General features: G+C 40.4%; 2 protein-coding genes and 1 long non-coding RNA gene across 7 annotated transcripts in view; 2 read left to right on the forward strand and 1 right to left on the reverse strand.

Annotated features, from left to right (window-relative positions):
* Positions 1 to 14,366, forward strand: gucy2cb (guanylate cyclase 2Cb). Its single transcript, XM_018685453.2, is given in 31 exon segments — positions 1 to 547; positions 1,643 to 1,749; positions 1,916 to 1,983; positions 2,152 to 2,311; positions 2,313 to 2,353; positions 2,355 to 2,369; positions 2,455 to 2,573; positions 2,888 to 2,990; positions 3,855 to 3,972; positions 4,186 to 4,327; positions 5,008 to 5,090; positions 5,223 to 5,331; positions 5,650 to 5,731; positions 6,122 to 6,224; positions 6,307 to 6,366; positions 6,448 to 6,513; positions 6,669 to 6,773; positions 7,334 to 7,420; positions 8,170 to 8,302; positions 8,393 to 8,530; positions 9,841 to 9,917; positions 10,009 to 10,100; positions 10,204 to 10,362; positions 10,506 to 10,698; positions 10,783 to 10,957; positions 11,655 to 11,753; positions 11,990 to 12,084; positions 12,175 to 12,216; positions 12,218 to 12,252; positions 12,599 to 12,716; positions 12,718 to 14,366. Coding segments are annotated over 31 exon segments (3,210 nt in total). The 5' UTR covers positions 1 to 357; the 3' UTR covers positions 12,814 to 14,366.
* The window catches only part of kctd17 (potassium channel tetramerization domain containing 17), a 20,999-nt gene continuing 10,438 nt past the window's right edge, over positions 13,690 to 24,250 (reverse strand). Inside the window, exons 2-7 of one of the 5 annotated variants that reach the window (XM_018685456.2) lie at positions 23,026 to 23,134; positions 22,784 to 22,875; positions 21,669 to 21,812; positions 20,210 to 20,335; positions 19,568 to 19,703; positions 13,690 to 17,416 (exon numbers count right to left, since the gene is read on the reverse strand). In XM_018685456.2, coding sequence (XP_018540972.1) covers positions 19,608 to 19,703; positions 20,210 to 20,335; positions 21,669 to 21,812; positions 22,784 to 22,875; positions 23,026 to 23,134 — 567 coding nt within the window. In that variant the 3' untranslated portion in view covers positions 13,690 to 17,416; positions 19,568 to 19,607. Of the gene's footprint in view, positions 17,417 to 19,567; positions 19,704 to 20,209; positions 20,336 to 21,668; positions 21,816 to 22,783; positions 22,876 to 23,025; positions 23,135 to 24,250 lie in introns of all 5 variants that reach the window. The other 4 variants (XM_018685455.2, XM_018685459.2, XM_018685458.2 and 1 more) reach the window with 4 other exon arrangements.
* Positions 20,315 to 24,250, forward strand: part of LOC127139193 (uncharacterized) — a 12,164-nt gene continuing 8,228 nt past the window's right edge. Inside the window, exon 1 of the long non-coding RNA XR_007809194.1 lies at positions 20,315 to 20,401. This is a non-coding gene — a long non-coding RNA (uncharacterized LOC127139193). The remainder of the gene's footprint in view (positions 20,402 to 24,250) is intronic.

Raw genomic sequence — 24,250 nt, forward strand, 5'->3', positions numbered from 1 at the left:
GCTGGTGAGCGGCAGCCACATAAAGGAACAGAGGAAGTGTGAATCCGAGAAGTGAACGACTCACAGGAGAAAACAGACAAGGACTTGAGTGCTGGCTGTTGTTTGTGTGAAGTACTTGTCAACGAGGTTGAAGCAGGGGCAGGAAAAAATGTCATTTTCTGGAGTTTGCCACAAAATTTAAGAGGAACTTCTCAGAGTGCTGATTTGTGGTGACTTTATTGGATTACAGACAGACTGGACTGTGGATCACGAGAAGAGAGGAGAGAAAACAAAACAAAACAAAAAAAACAACGTAAAGCCTTTACCAGACCATGGACTGTCTTTAACAGGTCAAAAATATAAACTTCAGACCTGGAAATGGGCCCAGTCGGCTGGTGGTTGTGTTTGTGGACCTTGGAGATTCTCGCTGCTCCGTGTTGGGGCATCAGTCTGGACAAGCTCACAATCAATGTGATCCTGCTGAACGATGAGGAGTCTCCCTGGAGCCTGAAGTTTGTGGAAAAAGAAATAGCGAAGGCCGTAGAGAAAGTGTCCACCATGAATGATGGTAAGATAATAAAATTTAAATAATAATAATAATAATAATACAGGATGTCTACGCAGAGTTATGGTGCATTAAAGGCTCGTCATAGGGAAATTGTATTACAACATGCTGCTGTTATTTGTGTAAAAAACTGCAGAATACATGTATAAAGTTCTGTTCTATGCTACATCCAGTGGTGTAATAAACCTTCACCTTATTTTGTGTTCAGCTGGTTGCATCTGAACACACTTATATTGCACATGATTATCTTGTTTGTGTTCTACATTTGCGTAAATCTTGGCACCACCACCACAACACAAAAGAATTGAGGGTTGTCATTAATCTCCCACTGTTTTCCAAGGTTGCAGTTTTTTTAGGTCATCTTTAAAGAATTTTTTTGTCTTTTGTCTCGGTTTATCCAGTGTTTTGAGTGTGAACGCCCACCTAAACTATAATGGACTTGTTGCAACATTGAATTAGATTTCAGGGGACAAGTGAAGCAATGACTGATAAGATATTATTCAGTCAGCATAATAAATCATTAGATATGGGTCATTATACCATGAACCAAAGGAAACAATTGTGTAATGCTTACTTAATGTTTTGTGCTAGCTTAGCTTCATCTTTCATTGGCGTGATCATTATGATCCTTATCATTATGCTCATTATTAAGCTTAGACCCACTCAGACATGGCTAGGTTAACTTGCCTCTAGCCTGGGGCCAAATATTTGTTACCTGACCCGTGAACAACCCAAAGGCAGCTGCTTTGCTTAGTTAGTAATCCAGCCCTGCACCTACTAACTGCTAGTTAGCATCAGTATGTCCTTCTTAAAGGACAACCTAAGCTAGAGTAGCATTTTACTTCTTCCAGTTCCTTAAGTCAATTGAGTTTTGGTTAACTGTCTCAATTACTTTGATTTTAACACAAACTTTATTCTACAACATAAAATAGATAGATTTTTAAAGTTTTTACGCTTCTTTAAAAAGGCGATTGCTAACAAGTGGATAAGTTGTCTACAAAAATCAGTCATCTCTGCTCTCCTCTGACCCCCACTTTACTGGAAAAAAATCACAAAATGTTTATCCTTATTTCTTTCTTCCCACAAACCATGATAAAGGTGTGAAATTTAATTATACGAACAATGGGTTCAACACCACCTTCTATCGCTTTGATGGCTGCCAGAGTACCACATGTGAAGGAGTGGATAAGCTAAAAGCCCTGATTGTGAGTAGCTACACTTTCACATCCATCCTTATGCTTGTCATTATTACTTTTTTTGTACCATGTGTGTATAAACTTGCTCGTGTTTTTTTGTGTGTACCTAGAGGTTTAAAAGCTATGTCCATCATTTACAGACAAAAACTCACACTCAAATGTTCTTCTCTTGCAGAAATCACGCAAACTGGGATGTGCTGTGCTCGGGCCCACCTGCACCTACGCCTCTTTCCAAATGGTCGAGTAAGTGCTGGTTTTTCCAAGGTCGCACTAGTCCAGATAAATACAGCAAAACACTGTTTACATTTCCGAACAAGGCTCATGTTGCAATATGGTGCACATGGAGTCTGCTGCTAAACATGCCTCCTAACCTGTCTCACACATTCTCCTTGTTCTTTATCTCTCTTTCAGTGCAGAAAAAGGTCTGAAGCTTAGTACACCCATCATCACGGCAGGAAGTTTTAGCCTCACCTGCGACTACACACTCAACCTGCAGCGCCTCCTGCCACCGGCACGCAAGATCTCGGACTTCTTCATTCACTTCTGGAGAGACATCAACAAGATAAAACCTAAAGTGGGAAACAGCCTATATTTACAAGAAACCAACCAACACCTGAAGACTGCTTCTGGTGAGTCAGTATACATTACACTCAGTATTGTGTGGCCAGCAGTGTTTTTTACGTACAAAGAATTGTAAGTGATTTTCTTTTCCAGGTATATAAATGCACTTGATGCAGACTCAAGCAAGTTTGCCCTAAACATTACCAAAAAGGTGCTGCGCAAACCGCAAGATCTGAAAGAAACACTCACATCACCCAACAGGACAAGCAACTGTAAGTGTTTTTGTTTTTTTTAAATATGCAACACACGTTTTAAACTGTCATAGAAGGAACTGAGTTAGTTTTTAAAAAATGTTTTTAAAATAATGTCTTGGTAGCCTCTGGCACATGCCACAATTCCTGTTTCATGTTGATTCAGCCATAAAACAGGGCATTTTGGTTTTGGTATTAACTTTGGTTTCAAGGTTGAAGCAGAAATTAGATGAAAAGCAGGCTAGAGAGAACTGAACAAGAGGGTTTGACTCCCACATGTGCTATAAATGTAGCCTGGTGTGTGTGTGTGTGTGTGTTACATTTTCTGTTTGCAGTGTTCATCATGTGTGGCTCACCAATGGACTTAATGGAGGTGAAAAATGGCTCCAAAGAGGCAGACAGCAGTGATGTTCTCTTCGTCCTTATTGATCTTTTCAAGTCAGTGCTTATTCATTTCTTTTCCCATCTCTAATTTCCGCTTGTCTTAATATCTCTTGTTGTCTCTCTCTTTTTTGCTGGTACTGTCTGTACTTGTTGTGCTGCGTAGTTATTCAGTTATTCTTTGACTATATAAACAACGATTGATTCATTTTGCAGTTGGCAAGAAGTTCATGGAAAGATTGTGGAGTAACTCAAGTCATTTGAAATAAAAAATTAGACAAGTAAAACAAAAACATGTCTAATTGAATCAGCTTATAAATAACACCTGAACACAACATACTGGGACAGAGACTGTTAAATGGTTTGCAAGTAAGCAGAGAAGCAGAGAAATAGTTAGCTAAAATAAATACATGCTATAGACAAAAGTAATGAATGAACAGTTGAAATAGCTAGCTAGCTAAAAGTAATGGAAACTGGTTAAAATACATAGCTTAACACTTGCTTATAGCAATGCGTAAATAATAAATGGTTGAGTTTGTTAATTCGTAATGGATAAACAGTTGAAATATTATTTAACAGCTAATGATAGAGGATATATTACTAAAATAGAGAGTTAAAACAAATGGATAAATAGTTCAAATGCTGTTTTAGTTCAAAGGATAAATTGTTGAAATCATTAGCAAAAAGTGATTAATAAACAGCGAAATAGTAGCTAACAGCTAATGGCTCAATGGATAATAAATGGCTGAAAAAATTAGCAGTAATAGTTGAACTTAAGTTAAATCGTTTCATAACACCCATTATTTCTATACTGATTATATATATAATCATTATAATTATATTTCTATATTGATTTTCTTCTTTCAGTCTTTATTTATCTCCTTGAGTTTTGCTGTGATAATGAGTGTCTTCTCTACACAGTGATAAATACTACATCAACATGACGTCACTGCCGTCCATGAAGAACGTGTTGGTGGTGACGATGCCCAACACCAGAAACTACACCATCAACTCAGACCTTAAAGACGTCAACAACACAGTGAGGGCACAGAATTACTCACCTCCTTTTCCCCAGTCCTGCTGTGTAAAGTTAGTTAGTTTGATAATTGGGGGGTAAAAGTAACAAGTTGTGATTTTACAGGGGTGTTGTGTGGGATTATTTCTTGGCCAGATGCACTTAACATTTGTTTTATTGGGAATAGATCCAGAAATATTTCCAGTCATCAGTCCTTTCATCTCTGCCTCTCTGCAGATGAATGACTTCATGGCCGCATATCATGATGCAGTGCTGCTAATAAGCAAGGTGATGAGGCTGATTGCTCAAAAACCTCAGACGGAGATACAACAGATGGAGTTTGTCAATGTGAATTACTTCAGGAACACCTCCTTTGATGGTAGGGAGGGAGGAGTTAATATCTTTTAAGTACTGAATGAATCATTTTCGTTCAAAATTTGTTCAACTTCTGGGAGAAGACTGAAATTGTGTAGCATGTTAGGGTGCTGATATTAACATTTAGCTCAAAGTAAGGACAGTCTGACAGGTTCACTAGCATGGCTGTTGACTCTTGCTTGACTCAGAAAACAAAACAATTCAGAAAACAAAACAATTGTTATTGTGTTTTGACCTTTAAGGCCACCATAAAAAGTTGTAGAAGTAAATATATTAAGTGTAAAAATTAATTCCCTCAAACACTGCAAAGTTGTAATTATAGAAATGAAGCACTGGCCACAGTGGTAGTGAGCTGATATTGATCACTGCGAGGTCTGACAGATGGAAGCTGTCGACTGCTGTCACTTATTTGCGTCTCTCATTGACTTGTGAAGAGATTAGGTGCTATATCGCCTGCAGGCAGCAGCTGTGTGAATGTGTGATTGAGAGGCAGACTCTCAGTCATTTGCTGAAATAGTTTAAACTATTTGTCTTCTTTTAGATGAATGTTTTTGATTTATTAATTTCACCCCTTGTCTTTACTGTAAAGCTCTTTGTAACTGTGTTTTGAAAGATGCTCTTTGAATAGTTATTGTTATTTGTTTCTGTTACTGCGTATAAAAACATTTCTGTGATTCTGCTCAGGAATTGCTGGTTACTACAAGCTGGACCAGCATGGAGACAGAGATGTGAACCTCTCAGTCATTTACACCACTACTGACAACAAGGTACTCTGTTCACCTGTGTTAATTATTGATTATCATCCTTCAAAAAAATATGTTTTGTTAGCCTCCTGTGCTGAATCTCCTGTTGTGTTTTATGCTGAAATGTGTCATTTCCTCTTCTCATGTGATTCTCAGTACGATATTTTATTTTCATTCAACACCGAGTACAACCGGACCACAGTGGTTAAGACAGACCCGTCCTTCATCTGGGGAAAAAGACTTCCCGTGTCTACACCAGGTGGAGGTAGGGCTAAAACACAAACACACATACACACGCACACACTCTGTAACAACAAAACTGATGCTTTAATAAATTAGTGCTTAAAATAAAGGATCAGGCAAGAAATGGTGAGAATTGTCAGGGAATAGAGCGGTGCAGGAATGAGTCCTAAAACCTGGAAGTATGTTAGCATTTTAGCACCAATGCTTCCCTCAATCCAAAGTCAGTGGGTTATTTGAATGGGTTTTTGATTTGATGCCTAAAAAGCTTTTACGTGTCTTTAAAAAGGCGGTTGCGAACAAGTGTCTAAATGAGACTTGTTTTCTGTCCTCACATGTTCAGGTGCAGCGACTCATGACATCATTGTCATCGTGTTGGCGGTCACGGTGGTTGTGGTGGCGACCATCGCCTTCATTTTCTACAGGTGAGTGAAAGTCTTATCGCTGACAGCTGAGTGCTATATTAAACCTACAATGTGTCCAAGAATCGTGGGAAATGTAGTTGTTGAATGCTGAAAGATGGACCAAGAATTTCTGATCTAACCCAAAAGAATGCAAACACACATTTTCTGCAAAGGAACCCTACATTTCAATCACAGAAACAGTTCATAAATATAGACTGCTAATGTAACATTTGATGCTTTTTAGCTCATATAACATAAAATATTAAACATTTTGCCAGCTATTTTAGATAAATTCTGTACATAAAACAAACAAACTCAAACCACAACAGGAGTTATAATGGTGGTTTTCTTGTTTTCCGTAAATCTCCACATATCTGCATGTGGTTTGGTGGTATTTTTCTCCCCATATAGACAGAACAGGAGAGACCGTCTGCTCAGGCAGCGCTGGTCGCACATCGCCTCTGATCTCATCACACTGCTGGAGGACAATGAACTCAATGTCGTCTCTCTGAAGGTGAATTTTTTAGTATTTTTTAATTCTTGACCATGAGTACACTGGAGCAGACAGTTAAAAGTCCTTCATCTGTCCCTGTCAGATTGAAGATGAGAGGAAAAACAAGGATTTTAAGATCCGCCGTGCATGCTACGATAAGAAGGTACCTGGACTTTTCCAATTAATCCACGTACTTTTGCAGTGTGTTGAACATGTAGATGTAATTTGGTTGCAATATTTTCAGATTGTAATTCTAAAGGAGCTGAAGCACGGGAACTTCGATGAAACCCAGAAAATAGAGCTTAATGCGGTAACACACACACACACACACACACACACAAACACACGCAGCAGGTAGCTTGTGTGAGGTTTCACTGATTTGAAGTCTTCAGAATTTTTATTGCCTTTGTTAATATTTGTCCAAGTTTTACTAATGTGCCAGGTCTTTTTGACTTTTCCCTCCAGCTACTGCAAATCGACTATTACAACCTCACAAAGTTTTATGGCACGGTGAAGTTTGATCAGGGCGTGTTCGGAGTGTTTGAATACGGAGAGAGGGGATCACTCAGGGTACGTATGGCATGCACACTTCTCGGCTCAAGTCCAGTTCCATTTGCCCATATCTTTTGATTTATACGTCATAAATATCAGGAGCTTGAGATACTAAATGTCAGACAATGTAGATTACAGGAAGCCTATCACTGGCATATATCCTTGGAATGCCCCGTGATAAGGCCCTAAATTCTTTAAGGACTAAAAAGCACACTCAATACTGCAGTTTTCCACTTTATTTTTAGGAAATGTTGATTTTCAGACAAGGCGTCCTGATAAATACATGCGATATCTGCTAGTAAAAAAGCACTCACGAGATGTTGGTTGCTTCCTGAATCCCCCCACAATACAGGAGTGGATAGATGTAGTAAATGATATTTATGCAATTGAAAGAATAACTTTTTCTCTCTGTCTTAAAAAAAATGTGTTAAATGGGTTAAACATGTAAAGCTAGTGAGTAGTGAGCCTTACTGTTACTTACTTTCCAATCTCCCTCTGACAAACTTTTCATGACTTTTGTGTGCACACTTTTTCCTCTCCTAAAGATTAAATATCAATATGCCTCTGTCTTCCTCCAGTATGTCCTGAATGACAAGATTTCATACCCAGAGGAGACCTTCATGGACTGGGAGTTCAAGATCTCCGTCATGTATGATATCGCCAAGGTGAGACAGAAACACTCTCCTCTGCTGACGAACATTATGTAACGCTGAGCCGACATATTGTGTGTGGAGTATGGCATGTGGTATCATATGGAGCTTTATCAATGACTGAAGAGCAGGTGCCAGGCGCCATATGTTCATCTCAATACAAACACACTTCTGACATTTTATTGCAGAACAATCAACTCACACTTTGCCCTTGAGACAATGAACAATCAAGTGTATCAGACATATAGGAACTATGTACAAGACTGGTAATCAATAACAGCATCAGGGATAAAATGTTCCTCTGTAATAAATTAATTTTTAAATGGACAGTAGGTACATAATACACAATACCATTTTGCTACTTTCTAGAACTTTATTTTGGGTTGTTTTATCTTTTCTTAAAACTATTGCTTGACATAAAAGTTCCTATACATTTGAAATTGAAGCTTAAATTACACAGCCTGTATAATTAAGCAGCCAAATTAAATATGAATGTTATTATTTCTAAAACAAACATTCCCTAACACTAGTATAAACTTATGTAAATACTGCAGGGGTTTATAAAATTCATAACAAATAGAAGATGATTTGAATGACATACATTCACCAATAGGAATTGTTGTTGCAGTTCCCCCTGGCTGCCAGTAGAGGTCGATAAACATCACAGATTACCTCCCTCATTTGCTGTAAATCTCCTCATTGCCTCCTCCACTGGAGTATGTGTTTAAAGTTAGATTACTTAGGTGTGTATCTCCTGTGTGCAGGGCATGTCCTACCTCCATGCCAGCGACATCCAGGTGCACGGTCGCCTCAAGTCCACCAACTGTGTGGTGGACAATCGCATGGTGGTGAAGATCACAGACTTTGGCTGCAACAGTTTTCTTAGCCCTGGCACAGGTAAAAGCACAGTCAAGGTACTAAGTCCTTCCTCACTGAGAGATTTTCCCTGACTTTCTTACATTCTCCTTCCTCTCTCTCTTCTGTCAGACTTGTGGACAGCTCCGGAGCATCTGAGGAAACACGGCACGTCTCAGAAAGGAGACGTCTACAGCTTTGCCATCATCTCTCAGGAGATTGTTCTCAGAAAGTGCACCTTCTACACCAAGTGCTGCTCCAACCGAGCAGGTGTAACATAATGACCAGAATTAAGCCTCCACACCGTCACACTGAGCTCTTGAAAATTCAAAGAATGAATAATGTTGTTATTACTCCTAAGGGACTGTGTGCAAATTATTAGAAAAGGAGGATGAAAAGGGTTGTGTCTTTTTGCTTTTTGCTGATTGGAGGATAGTGTGACTGTTTTTGTGAGAGGAGGGCAGATAATCCACTTGTTAAGTCTTAAATCACGGCCAATGAAAATACTGTTTTGTTTGAACAGATCTGAGTCCAAAAAACCTACTAGTTTTCATTCTACTGCTGTCTGTGTGATGAGAAAGAAAAGAAGAAATGATTGCAGTTTTCATTTTTAAAAAGATTAAAGGTAAACAAAAGTTGATGCCAGCAGGTGCTAACATTTCTCAGAGCTGCTTGCACAAACGAGAGCTAGCCAGCTAACCTAGCTAACATTAGCAGTCACTAGTAGAGGCTAGTAGCTCTGATATAAGCTCTGGGTTTTGTTGAGTGTTCATTGCTTTGAGCCCACATCTTCTTATTTCCGATGACAGTCCTTTTCTGTTCTGCCCAGCTAAGGCGAATAAAGCTGGCTGTAGCTAGCTTTTTTTCACTATTTTGGGGGAGCACAGACTGACAGACTGATAACCGAACACAAAGATTTGGGTTCAAAGCAAGAAGCACCTTTATAAAACCTTGTGTTTAAATCAGGAATACCTGCTTTCACTAGCTAGCTAACCTAGCTAATGTTAGCACCTGCTAGCGTCAACCTTTGTTTTTCTTCATTCATCTAAAAATTGTAACCTATCAACTTTAACCACTTTCTCTTCTCTCTCTTGTCACAAGAAAAGTGATAGAATGACAACCACTAACATTTTTTTTAAATTCTTTTTTTTTTTCTTAACTTGATTTGTTCAAACAACATGGGACACAGCACTGCACTATATTGAAACCAATGGAGCCTTGGTGAAGTTGGATGTGATCAGTCATGACGTCCGACTTAACAAGCGGATAGGATTCACCCCTATCACCAACACAGTAATTTTTGTACAGTCCCTAAACTTATGTGAAAAAGAAATGATAAATGTTGCTCGAAACGTTCGGGTGCCTCACACAATGGGACCAAACACAAACATGTTTCACCTGCAGGAGTTGATGAATCCGCTTTGAGAGTCTTTGACGATTACAGTGACCTGAATCAACTTCATTTATACAAAGATTAGAAGCTTCTGCTGTGTTTAAAGTCAATGTTTTGCACATGCACACACTCATTAGTACTGTCAGTGATTTTTATGGGGAATTAATGTTTGTCTTTTTCCAAACAGTAAAGCTGTCCAGGGTCATTATGTCCTACTTTAGACCTGATTTAAATTTGGAGATGGCTTCAGAGAAAGAAGTAGAGGTTAGTTATTGATGTTTGTGTGGCAACATGATCTACAGTTGTGTTTGTGTATTTGTCTGATGTTTTTTAAGCTTTGTGTTTTATCTCCTAGGTTTATATGTTGATAAAAAGCTGTTGGGATGAGGACCCAGAAAAAAGACCTGACTTTAAAAAGATAGAAAACTGTCTGGGGAAAATCATCAGGTAATTTCTCTCTTTGTGCAAGCAGCTCTGAGAAACTGATTTAATAGTTGTAGTAACTTTTAGTGAATATACTTCCTTTCCTTTCTTTTCCTCTTGGTTCCAGTAAAATCCATAACCAGGACAATGAGAGCTACATGGATAATATGCTCAGACGGCTGCAGATGTACTCCAGAAACCTGGAGCACCTGGTGGAGGAGAGAACGGCTCTTTACAAAGCTGAGAGGGACAGGGCCGACTGCCTTAACTTCATGCTGCTTCCTGGGTCTGTTTACACTTAAATGAGCATGGAACAGTTTTTAGGCTGTGACCAGTTCATCTGATAGGACTGTGGGGTCACAGAAAGGTTTGTGGACAGATGGATCATTCTCTTTTCATCTGTCTTTGTACACTATTCTCTCTGTGTAGCCCGGTGGTGAAGAGCCTAAAGGAGACCGGTGTGGTGGAGCCAGAGCTCTACGAGGAGGTGACAATATATTTCAGCGACATAGTCGGTTTCACAACTCTGTGCCAGTACAGCACACCAATGGAAGTTGTGGACATGCTCAACGACATCTACAAGGGTTTTGACAGCATCGTTGACCATCATGATGTTTACAAGGTACTGACAAAGTTTAATAGGCAGATAGACGGATAGATACGACAGCCACAGACATCATGGTCATCAGGATCCATCTATCCTCAGGTGGAGACGATAGGAGATGCCTACATGGTGGCCTCCGGGCTGCCGAAGAGAAATGGGAACAGGCACGCGGTGGATATCTGCTGCATGGCACTGGACATCTTGGCATTCATGGGGACCTTCCAGCTACGACACCTGCCCGGCATCCCTGTGTGGATACGCATCGGCGTGCACTCAGGTACACTGCACAAAATCTTAATTTTTTTCATACTAGTTGATATTGATATAAGTCACTATTTCTGTCGAGCTTAAAGGTTCCTTTTTACTCCTAAGTGAGATTGAAATATGTAAGCATGCACTGATGAAAGTGGACACTATGGTCTGTTGTTGTTGGGTTTGGGACTCTAAAGTCTTGCATTGTGGGAGTTTTGCAGGGCACCCTACTCTGTCTTCTTGTCGAACTTTAAACAGCCAAATTATCTCCACATTACCGAATTCCTCAGACCCTTCTTTTCTGTGTCCGTTGAGGTGTCAACGCTGTTGCTCGAGTTTTCGTTAACATTTTCTGTCGTCATTTTCTTGCTGATGTACTGGTGTGCACGGCTGCAGCACATTGGCTGCTACTCCTACTCCCTGTGCTGTGTGCATCAACCTAACCTGACTCTATTCCAGCCACACGATTGGCTCGGCACGGCCCTACTTCCAATAAATATATTCACATTATTTTACAAGTGAGCACTCAAGAGTGAACATGATCTTTAAATGAAAACCAGATACTCTGCCTTGTCTGTCACCCTAAACAGAGCATGAGGCCACTGCTAATTTGCTTAAAAGGTCCTTCATGGTTGAGTGCATTCATTCCTCAAATCCTTCTAAAACCATTGCCCCTGCTTCATACTTTATACTTAATACTTCTGTGTCTGTGTGGGGTCCAGGTCCCTGTGCAGCAGGTGTCGTGGGGATGAAGATGCCCAGATATTGTTTATTTGGAGACACGGTCAACACAGCATCTCGTATGGAGTCTACAGGACATCGTGAGTAGATACAGATATACATATATGCACAGAGACAATCAGTGTGCTAACTGAGTTACACTGGCATTCGTGCAGCCAACTACCATGATCTAGTTATGTTACATTAGCATTGCACTGCACATTGCTTTAGAGCAATTACAGAAGCTATCAATCAGCCTAATTAAATACATTTACCGCAGCTAAGCTTGGGTTAAAAAAAAAAAAAAGATGCCTGTTGTTTTATCTTTATCCTTCAGCCCTGCGGATCCACGTCAGTCAGCCTACTATAAATATCCTGCAGAGAACGGACTGTAAGTTTGAGTATGAGGTCAGAGGAGAAACATATCTGAAGGTAAAGATTGATTTCTGAACTTAACTAAACATGTAATCATTTTGAAATGAATGCTCATAAATGTGTGTGTTTGTGCGGGTTTTCTTTAAGGGTAAAGGCACAGTGATGACATACTGGTTAACAGGTGAAACCTGGAAAAGACTATAACCTCCCAACTCCACCCACGACGTAAGTAAACAATGGTTGTACAGGGGGATTTGCACTGGACTGTTTCTTGACAAAATGTGATGTGTTAGTGAGTTTTAGATGTGCCTATTAGGTAAATTTTTTTTTTACCGTTTGACAGAGCCAGGCAAGCTGTTTGTCCATTTATAGTCTTTGCGCTAAGCTAAGTATTTGTATGAATTTAACTAAACTCTGAGTTTTTGAAATTTTTATGTTCCTATTGTTTGACTAAGAAATATTACGTAGACTTTATGATAAATGTCTTGGTATTCAATGTTAGCTTGACAGATACTTAGCTGGCTTGATTAAACCTGGTTCTCTATCAATGTACCATTTCCCGCTTTTCTAGAGAGAACTTCCAGCGTCTCCAGCAGGACCTTGCCAACACGATCCTGACGTGTCTGGAACGCCGCTCTCGAGGGTCTGTCCGGAGGAAGAAGCCGCCCCCGTACCAGGGGAAGGAGGACAGGCAAGGATCAAGAATTAGAGGTGGAGTCAGAGAGCGAGCATCCTGAGTACCTGCACCTGGCCACCGTTGATAACACCCTCAGCACCTTCCTGTAGCACAAACCTGACCAGGTGTTGACACAGAATTTAGAAAGAGCAGGAAAGACACCAGGAAGGACTGTTGTACTGTACACAGCATATTTTACCAACATATATGTATAGAAAAATGTACAAAACAAGTGGTTTGTGAAAGTCCCACTAAGGATATATTTTTCATTAGGTCCTCACATTGTAGCAGACAAACTTTCTCATTAGAACTTCCTGCATTTTGTGCTAACAGAGAATCATGCAGGAATGCAACCTATTTGTTGTCGATTCAGATTTGTCTTAACATTCTTGAAATGTTCTTGCGTGTTTCTATTATTTGCAGAGAGGTTCTGCCAAAAAGGATCTTGGGTAAGATGTTGCATTTCTGTTCAGTGCTCAGTATGACTTTCACATCTTTGGAAGGGAAAGCTGGGTGTGTCTTTGTTAAGGACAATAGAGGACATACACTCACCAGCCACTTTATTCAGTACACTTTGCAAGTTGGACTCCCCTTGGCCTTCAGAGCTGCCTCAATTCTTTGTGGCATGGATTCAACAAGGTGCTGGAAACATTCTTTAGAGATTCTGGTCCATATTGACACGATAGCATCATCCTACCGTCTGAATGTTGCAGCAGGAATCTCAGACTCACTTAAATCCCCTTTCTTCCCCATTCTGATGCTTGGTTTGAACGTCAGCAGGTTGTGTTGCCCAAGTATACATGCCTAAATGCTTCGGAACTCTGCATGCATTTATGTTTTAATGATATAGCTGAAGATGACTGGTTCAGAGAGGAAACTACTGCACTTGCTGTCCTCAGATGTTGGCTTTGTTATTCTATAGAAAGCTAATCACGGTCAGGTCATCGTCATAATGTCTGCTTACAAAAAAATGAGATTATCATATCTGTATTTTAAACCAAAGGATAAATTTTATTTTTTTGTTGAGAATGGTGACATTCATTTACATTGAGAATTTTTTTTACCTTCCATCACATTATTGAACATGTTGTATGTTGTTCAGGTCCTGATGAAATACAGCTGAATTAAATCACAGAGCGTCTCTTGGAGCCTTTACAGGTTTAACTGAGGCCTTACATTTCATGTGTCACATTGTTTTATGTATACAGACATGACAGCATATGGACAGCAGAAAACAGAAACTCCAGCATCAGATAAAGATGTGTTTTTTTTCTTTCTGACTGTTTTTTTTTTTTTGCACAGAATAATAAAAGGACTGCTACTGTATGTAGACTTGTACATGTCAAATACCATATGAAAACACACTCTATTGTACAGCAGAAACCTTCCAACAAATAGAATACAAATGAATAAATTCAAAGGTATCTGGATATGCAAATTGAGGTTTATAAAACTAACCTAATGGTGATGGGAAAGCTCTTAACTCTATTCTTGGGGTAAAATCCCTTCAACAGCATTGATGTGAACTTAGACCAAAAACTATGAACATATTTTTATATAATATTTGTAGATCATCAAGTCAGTGAAACCTAAAAGCTAGTTTTCAAGTAGAAAAAAGCAAAAGTCACCCAAAGATGACATCAACCCCCCCCCCCCCCAACCACACACACTAAAAAAAAATCAAAACCCAAATTCTTTTTGCTGTTCAACATAAAAAAAAACAAAAACGTCAGGAATAAATTAAACATCAAAAATAAAAAAGGCATGACATTTTACACAACAGTTTAAACCTTCTACAAGAATTGCTTTAAACAGCATAACCTCAGTGTGTGTACTTTCTATATCTGCTTTAACACTTGGAAAAACAAAAAAAACCTCAAATAGATTAGAAGAAATTTACAAAAGAAAATACACAACCAAGACTGAACTCTGAGTGAGGCTGCAAACTACCCATTTTTGACTAAAATATTACAGTTACTTTAAAAAATGCATGTAATAACACCAGTGATCATTGTGGCGTGTTGGTCTTTAGACACGCCAGTTTTGCTGCTTGAACTCAAGGCACCGAATGATCCAAGTTAAAAAGAGTCACAGAAAAAGCTGAAGTAACAAAACAATAAACATGACTGTGTCTCTTTCAGTCTTCTCCCTCCTGCTAATATCACTGTTATGATTATCATAAGCATGATGAGTATCTGTATCGTCACTATTCTAACATTTATTGTATTCTCCTAATCCAGCTAATAAGGTATTGCAAGGATCCTAAAGGTCCATGATAACTGTTTCTATGTAACGCTATACATGGACAAGACACTTAATCTTATGCACACACACATACAAACACACAATATTGTATTTGCTGCCTATTTTTTCAGATTTAATTATCAAAATGTTACAAAAAAGTTGCCAGCCATGATCTTTTTGTCTAGATTGTCTCACATTGTGACTCTAACTGCCTATTGCCTGTATAAAACAGCTCGAGTGTATTTGTGTTTCCTGTACGTTTTGCTGGTTGTTGTTACACAGGAGTCAGCAAAGACACAAACTGCTGACAGCCAACACTTAATATGGCTACAGAGGCAGAAATAATATCTATGGAGGTAAACCTCAGTGAGCAGAGCCAAAGAACTGCACTGTTGTGCTTGATGCTAGCTAATTTTAGCTAATGTTAGCTAACAGTGCCACGCTGTTTTAAGGAAATTAACCTCTTAAAAAACTGTATATCTGTGAACATAAATAAAGATGACACTGCTCTCTTATTTCAATCACTCATTGCCATGCATTACAAGATGTTTGAGACCATCTTATCTAGACAGGCTGTTGGCTAGTATAGCTAATTTGGCTAGTATGGCTAATTTGGAATGTCAACTGGGCTAGGTAGCTAACTTTGTATGGCTACCATTTCTTCTTTTCCATTTTTTGGTGTGATATTTTTCTGCTGTGGTTGTTTGGCTCCTACCACTGTGGATTAACTCAATTATTGTTGTTATTTATGCCTCCAAACAAAAAGAAAAAACACTTAGAGAGCCAAAGTGCTGCCCCATTTCCACGTTAGCATCTGTTCTATGATGTATTTTCTACATTTCATTTGGTTGATAACTGTTCTCTGATAAGCTAAGACTTGACATTGAGCTATTGCAGACATATGTGCTAGATGAGTATTTACACGTAATTACCTGCTGATAAAAACTGAACACCCTGTTATTTTAAGTAACCTTTTATTCTCTAGCGTTCAGCAAGTACAGCTTAACTGCTGTGAAAGTGTGTGACACCTTCCACTTCATCCACACAGTTCATTTCATTACACACCATTACAAACTACTGTCAAGTGTTGTGCCACAGACCTGTGCAGGGGGTGGGTCAAATTTGATCTATGGTGCAGTTCCTAAAATTTGCCAGCAGAGGTCGTTAAAAGTCATGTGTGGTCTTAACTAGCTTCTCAATCACACACCTGCACTGCGGCAGATTGAGTTAAGTGCTGTTCTTATTATTTTAACAAACACTGACAGTGAACACGTTAACTATCACTATAACAAAACAGTGACTCACCTCACTCTGTCTCACCCTCTCCCTCCCTCTACCCTTCTCTGTGTCTCTCTCTGTTCAAGTCTTTCCTGACTCATGCCAACATCTCTCTGTCAGCTGGAGCCAAAGCTGGCTCTGGATCCCGGCCAGGGCGACAGACTGAGACAACGACACAGCGGCTGCTGCTGCTGCTGCTGAGCATGCACCAGCACGGGGTGATGCAGGTGTGTATCGGGGTAAAATGTAGAGCAGTGTGTGGCTGTTCTTGCTCTAAGCTGTAGCCAGATGAAGCCTTTGTAAGGCTACCAGTAAAATATGACCTTAACACCCTTGTTTCTCTGCAGTTATAGCATTTTTATCTGGCAATTTAAAGCCGACCAAGCCCATAAAGACTGAATACAGCGAGATTAAACCAACGGGTCAACACACCAGACTCAGAGCTGAAAGCACACCGACTCGCAAGGCCATGATCTGCTCCCCCAGAGTGACAGATAGCTAAATTTCCATCATTATTTTCTACAAGCTTAACGACAAAGTAAAGTTGGTCGTTTTAAAATGTTTGCAGTCAACGGCTGGTGGGATCTCTGTGGTTGTTTGTTTCTCAGTCAAGGTGAAGAATAGACTTTGTGGATCAACTGCATCCATCACTGGGAGGAAAACAAACTCTGGAGTATTGGTTTGATTCTGATTAAGTGGTAAATACCAAAAACGTCACAACGCAGATGCAACCAGATTCTTTTCCACCATCCATTATCTGTTAAATCATCTATTTTCTCCAGGCAGATTTGATTTTCTCTGTCATATTTTAGTTAAGCACCTTGGTTCAGCCAGTTTTAATCTGGATCTTTGGTTGTAATTTACTAAGCTCCACTGTTGCCCTTGGCAATGTAACATTTGGACACACCAACACATGATTATTTCTACAAATAAAATCAGTTTGATTGAAAAATATTTCTGATGAATTCGTTTTTTTTATTATTATTATTTTTGGTCATTTGATAATCTTTCTAACTGGCATTTTGTCGACAAACTGATGACTATGCTACAAATGTGTTTGATGACTGTCTGTTGACGCGACACACAAACACACCACATACAGAATGTCGTAGTAAGCCTAAAAAAAATAACTTATATTCTTTTTGTTTTGTTTAGTTTTTTTTACATCCGGGACCCATGGATCTGGAAAAGCTGTGAAATGAAAGAAAGAAAAAAAAGACTTAAGGAATTTATAGTTTCATAGCAATCTAAAAATAAAACACTATATTATCTAAGTTTGGCTGTGATGATGGTGATAATGGTGATGAAGATGGTGACAGAATGGGAGCAACATGGCTTTACTGACATGCATAATGGCTGAGGACAACAACAAAAACACACAGCCATGTCTTGACCACTAAAGTGTGTGTGCCCCTTTGACATTTATTTGATTTTATATGTTTAAATGTGTGTGTCCATTATGTGGTGGGTGTATCTGTGTGCGACTCTGCACTTAGACTGTATATACAGCACGTACACAGACTGGGGAAGGACATCTAACACTACTGCTGCACTGAAAAGGTCAGGGATATTTCATGTCACAGCATCGGTAATGAGAGCCCACAGAGACGCGGCGCTCGATCAATATCTGCTGTGGGATGCGTCGGGTCACTGTCACAGACTGAGCGTGTACACAGATATTACAGTGAACAAGCTGCTGCAGCACACAGCTCAGGAAAGTGACATTTTCATTTAATGGTCAATTAGGAAAATGGCGCTGGTTGTTCCAGCTCAGCCTGGTTCATTAGCAGAGATCATCAGGACTACAGGGTTGGGGCTGAAATAATTGATGTCATCAATGTTATTTTGTCCTAAAATAACCATATTTTATATTTCTTATGCTCTACATTATAACTTAATTTTTAACTCGTCAACAGTGATGATAGGAAAAGATCTTTGCCCTTGACAGATTTTCCTGTGGTGTGAGGTGTGTTACCCTCGATAAATATTAATCATGTTCAATATTTACAATCACGGATCCTGTTGTGTGGGGGGAACACAGAGGAGGTTCTCTGTGGATTGTCACATGGAAATGTAAGGATAACCAATCAGGGAGGAAGCTGACTGAAGACGGAAGCACAACAAACAAGAGACGTCGTCGTCCGCCATTTTTATTCACTCTAAAGTCTCGTTTGACTGTGTGAGATTTGGAGTTCTTGAGTATTGGAGTTCAGACTCTGGTTGTCAGTGGTGAATCTGTGTGGTGTGCTGTGTTGTTGCACATCACACTAATAAGAACAAAACTATCAAATCTGACTTTATTTATCGTCGTGTGTGTGCTGTCACATTTTCTAAATCAGGTAAGATTTTAAAAATCAGGCAGGGTTTAGATCCATGTTCACTGATGAGCCTTCAGTGTTGTGCTCCACCCCTCTCCAAATCACCAGGGTCGACACAGGTGTACAGGTGCATGCTGCCAGTGATTAGATGGTGCCTGTCTGCTGTCTGAGTTGGTCTGACAGACTGAAAGCTCACAAGTGAAAACACTGTGTGGATCTAAGCGTGCAAAGATCTTTTCTCTATCATTTTGGACTTCGTCATCCTGCAAATCACTCTCAACTTTAAAGTAGTAAGTACCGTCATGAGTTTTCAACACTCTGAAATGATACTGTGAGTTTTGTAACATACAGATATGAGAATTCAAGCAGTGTCCTGGCTAGAAAAAGTATTTCTACTCTATTTTCTATGTTTTTATTATTCTCATTAGATGATACATGATGTGTTGTAATTTATTCACTTCTAGGAATGAATTTGTTTCTAGATCTTTTTCTGAGATATTTTAATTTTGTTGTTCTTGTTGTGTACACCAGGTTACTGTTTCTAGATGTGTATTCTCCTCACACTGTTCATGAGATCTTTGATCTACCTCATCACTGGCATGAGAAGTGTTCAGCCCTGCCCTGATTGGTCCAGCCAATCATACAGATCACAATCACCTGAGTGGTGAATGTGTTTGTCTCTATATATTTCTTGTTCAGCTTTGTGATGAGCATTTGACACTGCCCGACAAAAATCTCTAGATCGAAATGTTTCTTAATCAGTGTGCAGATCTTTTGCCTCTAGTTTGATTTTTGGTCGAGCACCTGTAAGAGTTTCTTTAGACATTTCCTGTGAGTCTCAGAGCTGCGAGTTAACACATAAATGTTGTAAACACACTAATGTTTTAACATTTTCATGGAGGTCATAACTCAATCCAGTGCCATGAAACATCCCAGATCTCTGTAGACATCACACACACATACACACACACGCTAAAATCTACTAGGTCTACCCACTAGCAACATCTATCGCACAGTTCCTCACCCATTCCCGCCTCTCTTTGGAACAAAGAAACATGACTCCCTCATTCTCTAAGCCACTCATTTGGTGTGGTATCTCTCCCTCCCTCCTCCTCCTCCTCCTCCTCCTTCGCTGCTTCCTCCTCCTGCATCTCCGCCGGCTTCATTCAGCATGAAGGACGGAGGAGAGAACACAAAAGAAAGGGGAAAAAAAAAAACAAGACAGAAAACGACAAAAGATGAACACGCTGATGAGTGTCAGTGAGTGTGGACAGTGAGAGGCTGAGAGGTAAATATAGAGACAGATATATATCTATATATCCATATGAAGGAGAGAGATAGTGTGAGAGAGAGAGAGAGACAGGGAGTGAGAGATCGATAATAGCAGGAAACAGAGAGAGAGAGAGAGCAGTGTGAATGATGGAGTGAATGTGTTTGTGAATGACATTTCGATGCGAGTGACATTTGGAGCTTTCAGTGGAGAGTGCAGGATCAAAGCACACTCACATTCGCTTCAATGAGAGGAAACTCCCCCCTTCTTTCTCTCATCACACCACAACAACATAGAAATACACACATACAAAAAGACGAAAGGACCACACATGTACACGCAGCCTGGCAGCTTAGTCTTTGCACATGTATCTGTGTGTGTGAGAGAGGGTTTTACCTTAGTTTTGTGGCTCTGCTCTGTGCCTAGTCCAGATCCAGGCGTGTGAAGCTCCTTGGATACGACGCACAGAAACTCGGCCTGGTCCTCCGTCCCGTAGCTGTACGACGAGCCGATGTTCACCATCTAGAAAGGAAAGGAGACACAGATACAGAAGGATATACAGAGGAGAGAGAGGGACAGAAACACACAGTGAGTATCAGGAGGGAAAAATCAAAGATTCACAGCAGAGAAAACAGAGAAGGCGAGAGATAAAGGAAGTGACTGAAAGAGCTGGAGACCCGTACTGAAGCGAGGGAAGATTCTTGTGCTCATGCATTTTTGGAGGGTGAGGTGGGATGGACAAGAGTGGGCAGCCTGCAGTTACACCAACAAGAAGCGTCTTTAAATTGTGGCGACAGCACAAACAACTGTGGGTCAGCTTCTGCAGAAAACTGTGCAAATCATAGCTGTGCAGCGTGCAGTGAAGCCAAAGCAGTGGGTAAAAGGGGAGGGGGGGGGTCTATATGTGATTTCTAGGCTACAGCGTGGATAGGCTGACCTATTAAGACTCCATGAGGCTCCGACGTGGAGGTCTGAGTGCACTACTGGAGAGGCTGACGCTCACAGACTTGTGTCGACTCAAAAGATGAATATAATTGTGCCTTTACAATGTGAACAATGTAGTTTGTGTTTCACTCTGCTGGAACCTGGAAATGTTTGGTATCTTTGCTTGAAAAATGACTGAAATGAAGTCGATTGATTTACTAATCATTGTCACTCTGTTGTTTTCCCACTTGATTCCTGATGTGCAGGAAAATAGTAAAAAAAAAAAAATACTGATCACTATTTTCCAGAGCACAAGTCATCATATTCAAACAGCTTGTTTTGTCCAAACACCAATCTAAACTCAAAAGGTATTCCGTTTAGACGACTAAAACAGTGTTTCACTTCTAGTATAGTCTGGTTTAATATCTGTAACCAAAAGAGTCCAAATAGAGTGAGTGAGTTAAAACATAAAAGATTAGCATATTGCTGACAGTGAACATAACAGTAACTGTAATTTATTGTAGACTTAATAAACATGTAGTGACTGTCCAATATAGTTTAAAAAATACAGCATAGACACCAGGACAGAAGCCACAGCGATGGTGTGACTATCCCGGGCTGCACCCGCTCAACCACTGGGCTGTTTTACGGACTGTACCACTGCAGGTGATGGAGGCAGCAGCCAAACGTCTCTACATATTCAGAGGTGGACCTTTAAGATCCTAATTAGATCTCACATGGACTCACTGGATGAAAGTGCAACAAGATCAATAAAACCGGATCTACGCTACAACGCCAAAAGTCCTAAACTCGTTTTTGGGAGTGCAGATAGCAGGGCTCAGGTCAGGGCCGAAGGGATCAGGCCAAGGAGGGGGGCGGGGAGGGGGGAGGTCAAGATTGAAGGGTCAGCAGCAGCGTGAGTCCAACCCACAGTCCAGAGCAGTCCGGTGCGGGGCTTTCTGCAGGCGCGCACGCTGACCTGCTCAAACTTCCAGCCGTCCGACATCGTGGAGACCATCTGGGTCAGCTCCTCCTCCTGACACTGCAACACCCGGTAGACGTGCTTGGGGGGCACCTGCTGGGAGGAGGGGGAGAGTGAGGAGACAAGGAGGTGACATGGAGGCAGTGGACAGGAATCACAGAAAAAGAAAACATGATGTTGTTGTTGGCTAGCCAGAAAAACCAGCACTTCTATTTTCATACTTGTGCTGAATATTTAAGCCCCCCAGGCAAGTCCAGTAAAGTACAGTAGAGCGCAGGGAAAGTGGGAGTATGTTTGAGAGGGATTACGTAAGAGTGTGAGTGTGACCATCCTGAGAAAAAATAAATAAATAAAGGAGAGAAAAGCCTGATGTACAGCAGGGCTCTATTTAGAGACGCACACAAGGATGAAATCACTGACAAAGAGAAAATGACTGAAAGGCATCACTTACACCATAATGGTGTGTGTGTGTTTATCTGCTTGATTTGAGTGCAGTAAAGTGCTGCGATGTAATATGGTTTAACGGTATTAATACAGTTGTATTACACTGGGATGGGCATTTGAATCAGGAAAATTAATCAGTTATTGATTAATTGTTATTTTTTATACTGAAAATGCCTGTGTCAGAAAATAAACTGCTAAAGAAAGTGTGTTTCTCCTCAAAGAAATCTTTGTTCCAAGAGGAAATTATAGTCCAACGACAAAACCAAAAAAAGGCTCAGAGTAAAACCTATAAAATGAACAACCCAAAGCTACGACGCTCGTCATTAACGCAACTTTTGGACTACTTTTAGACAAACACAAAAACATTATCATCAATATCGTAATGTTAACGATGAGCTTTGTTGTATCTTGGCGCGAAATGGTCCGACACCAAATTTCGCTTTGATTTCTTCGACAGTTTGTCTGTTTAATTTTAACTGTGCCTCCTGCTGGTCGTTGCCACGTAGCATAAAACATTATATTGCTTCAAGACGCACTATAGAACCTCACTGATGCAACAGTATCAATTAAATTCCAAGTGATCAACAATATTATGCCTTCAGGACAGGTTCTGTGTTTACCTGCGTGGCTTTGGAGTCCCTCTCCACGATCCTCTCCTTGATCAGTTTGATCAGTGGTGTAATGTTGTAAAACTCGGCCTCCTCCAGGACACCTTGTGACAGAAGAAACACACAACTCAGCTGCTTTCACTTGAAATCAAAAATATATAGTATGGAGGTATGCAGTATTTTTGAGGCCCAAAACATGTAAATATATCCAACATTCATGCACCCAAGGACGACAGAGTCAAAGTATATGAGACCTTCCTCAGCCAGCTCCTTGTTGTAGACCAGTTTGCCGTGCCGCAAATAGTTGAGGATGGGACCAAAGTAGGTGGGGTCTCTGTCGATCACGTAGGCCCCCGTCTCATCCTGTTACAGACAGAAGAAAACACTCTGTGTTATAATTTTATCACATCTTAAACTGTATTTATATCAGTGCACTAGGCCTCTTCTCTGGTTTTATTTATGAACCATGGAGAGTTTTTATTGACCTGAACTTTACTTTTATTTTCCTTCCTCCCCATTTTGTAATATATTGACTATTTTTAGACATGAAAGCTCAGCTAGCTGGAGAAAAAAAAAACATCCTGGTTTGCTATTTTCATCTTAAGTATGTGGCCCTGGCTGCCCAGACCAGATTTATGTAAGATGTATTGTGGATGAGTTTGTCTTCAAAAAAAAACTCCCCCCCGTCGGGTGGAGGTTCTGTTGATGTGAGAAACTTTAGTGTTCCTAAATTAAACAAAAGTATGGTGTCTACAAAGGTAATGTCACCACTGATACTACTTGAAAAGTAACTTTTTAGTCTGTGTTTTTCTAATTTTCCATATCAGCCCTGTTGCTTCCTGTTGCAAATGCAGTGCTGCCATTTGCTTTTCCCCTGAGATCCTCCCGCCACAATAGCCTTCTGTAGCTGGACACAGGCAGAAGTCACTGGTTACTGATGCTGCAGAGCATCAGCAGCAGTTGGTGACTTTTGTTGCCACACGTGTGTCGAAGGCCTGCTTCATCTCTCCCACCTCCAGGCTACCTCTGCCAAGCCTGCCTGCCTGTTATGTCATGACTACTACCCCCTCCAACATACACACACATCCTCTTCCTCCTCCTCCTCCTCCTCCTGCTGCTGCTGCTGCTTCACCTCGTGATGATCGCTCAAAGCGAAGCCCCCCTTTCAGAGCTGGGTTCACAAAGGAACGAACTGCTGGAGGAATCTGTATGAAAACATGCAGGCCTTTCAGAGAGCACAGGGATATAGAGGGGGGGAAAGAGGAGGAAGTGTGGTACAAGAGGAACTACTGATTATGTGTCATTAACACATGGTTCAGTGGGTTGTAGAAAGAGACCCACACATGGCAGCGTGTTATATTATATGGATAGCAGGGTTTTCCACAAGTGCATCCAGTGTCCAGCTGGGTGAAAGAAGTCGTTTATTCTGACAGATATTTCCTGTCTGACAGATTGTTTTCATTGTTTCATGGCTAAACA

This window comes from Lates calcarifer, linkage group LG23, assembly GCF_001640805.2.
Source record: "Lates calcarifer isolate ASB-BC8 linkage group LG23, TLL_Latcal_v3, whole genome shotgun sequence".
NCBI lineage: Eukaryota > Metazoa > Chordata > Actinopteri > Centropomidae > Lates > Lates calcarifer.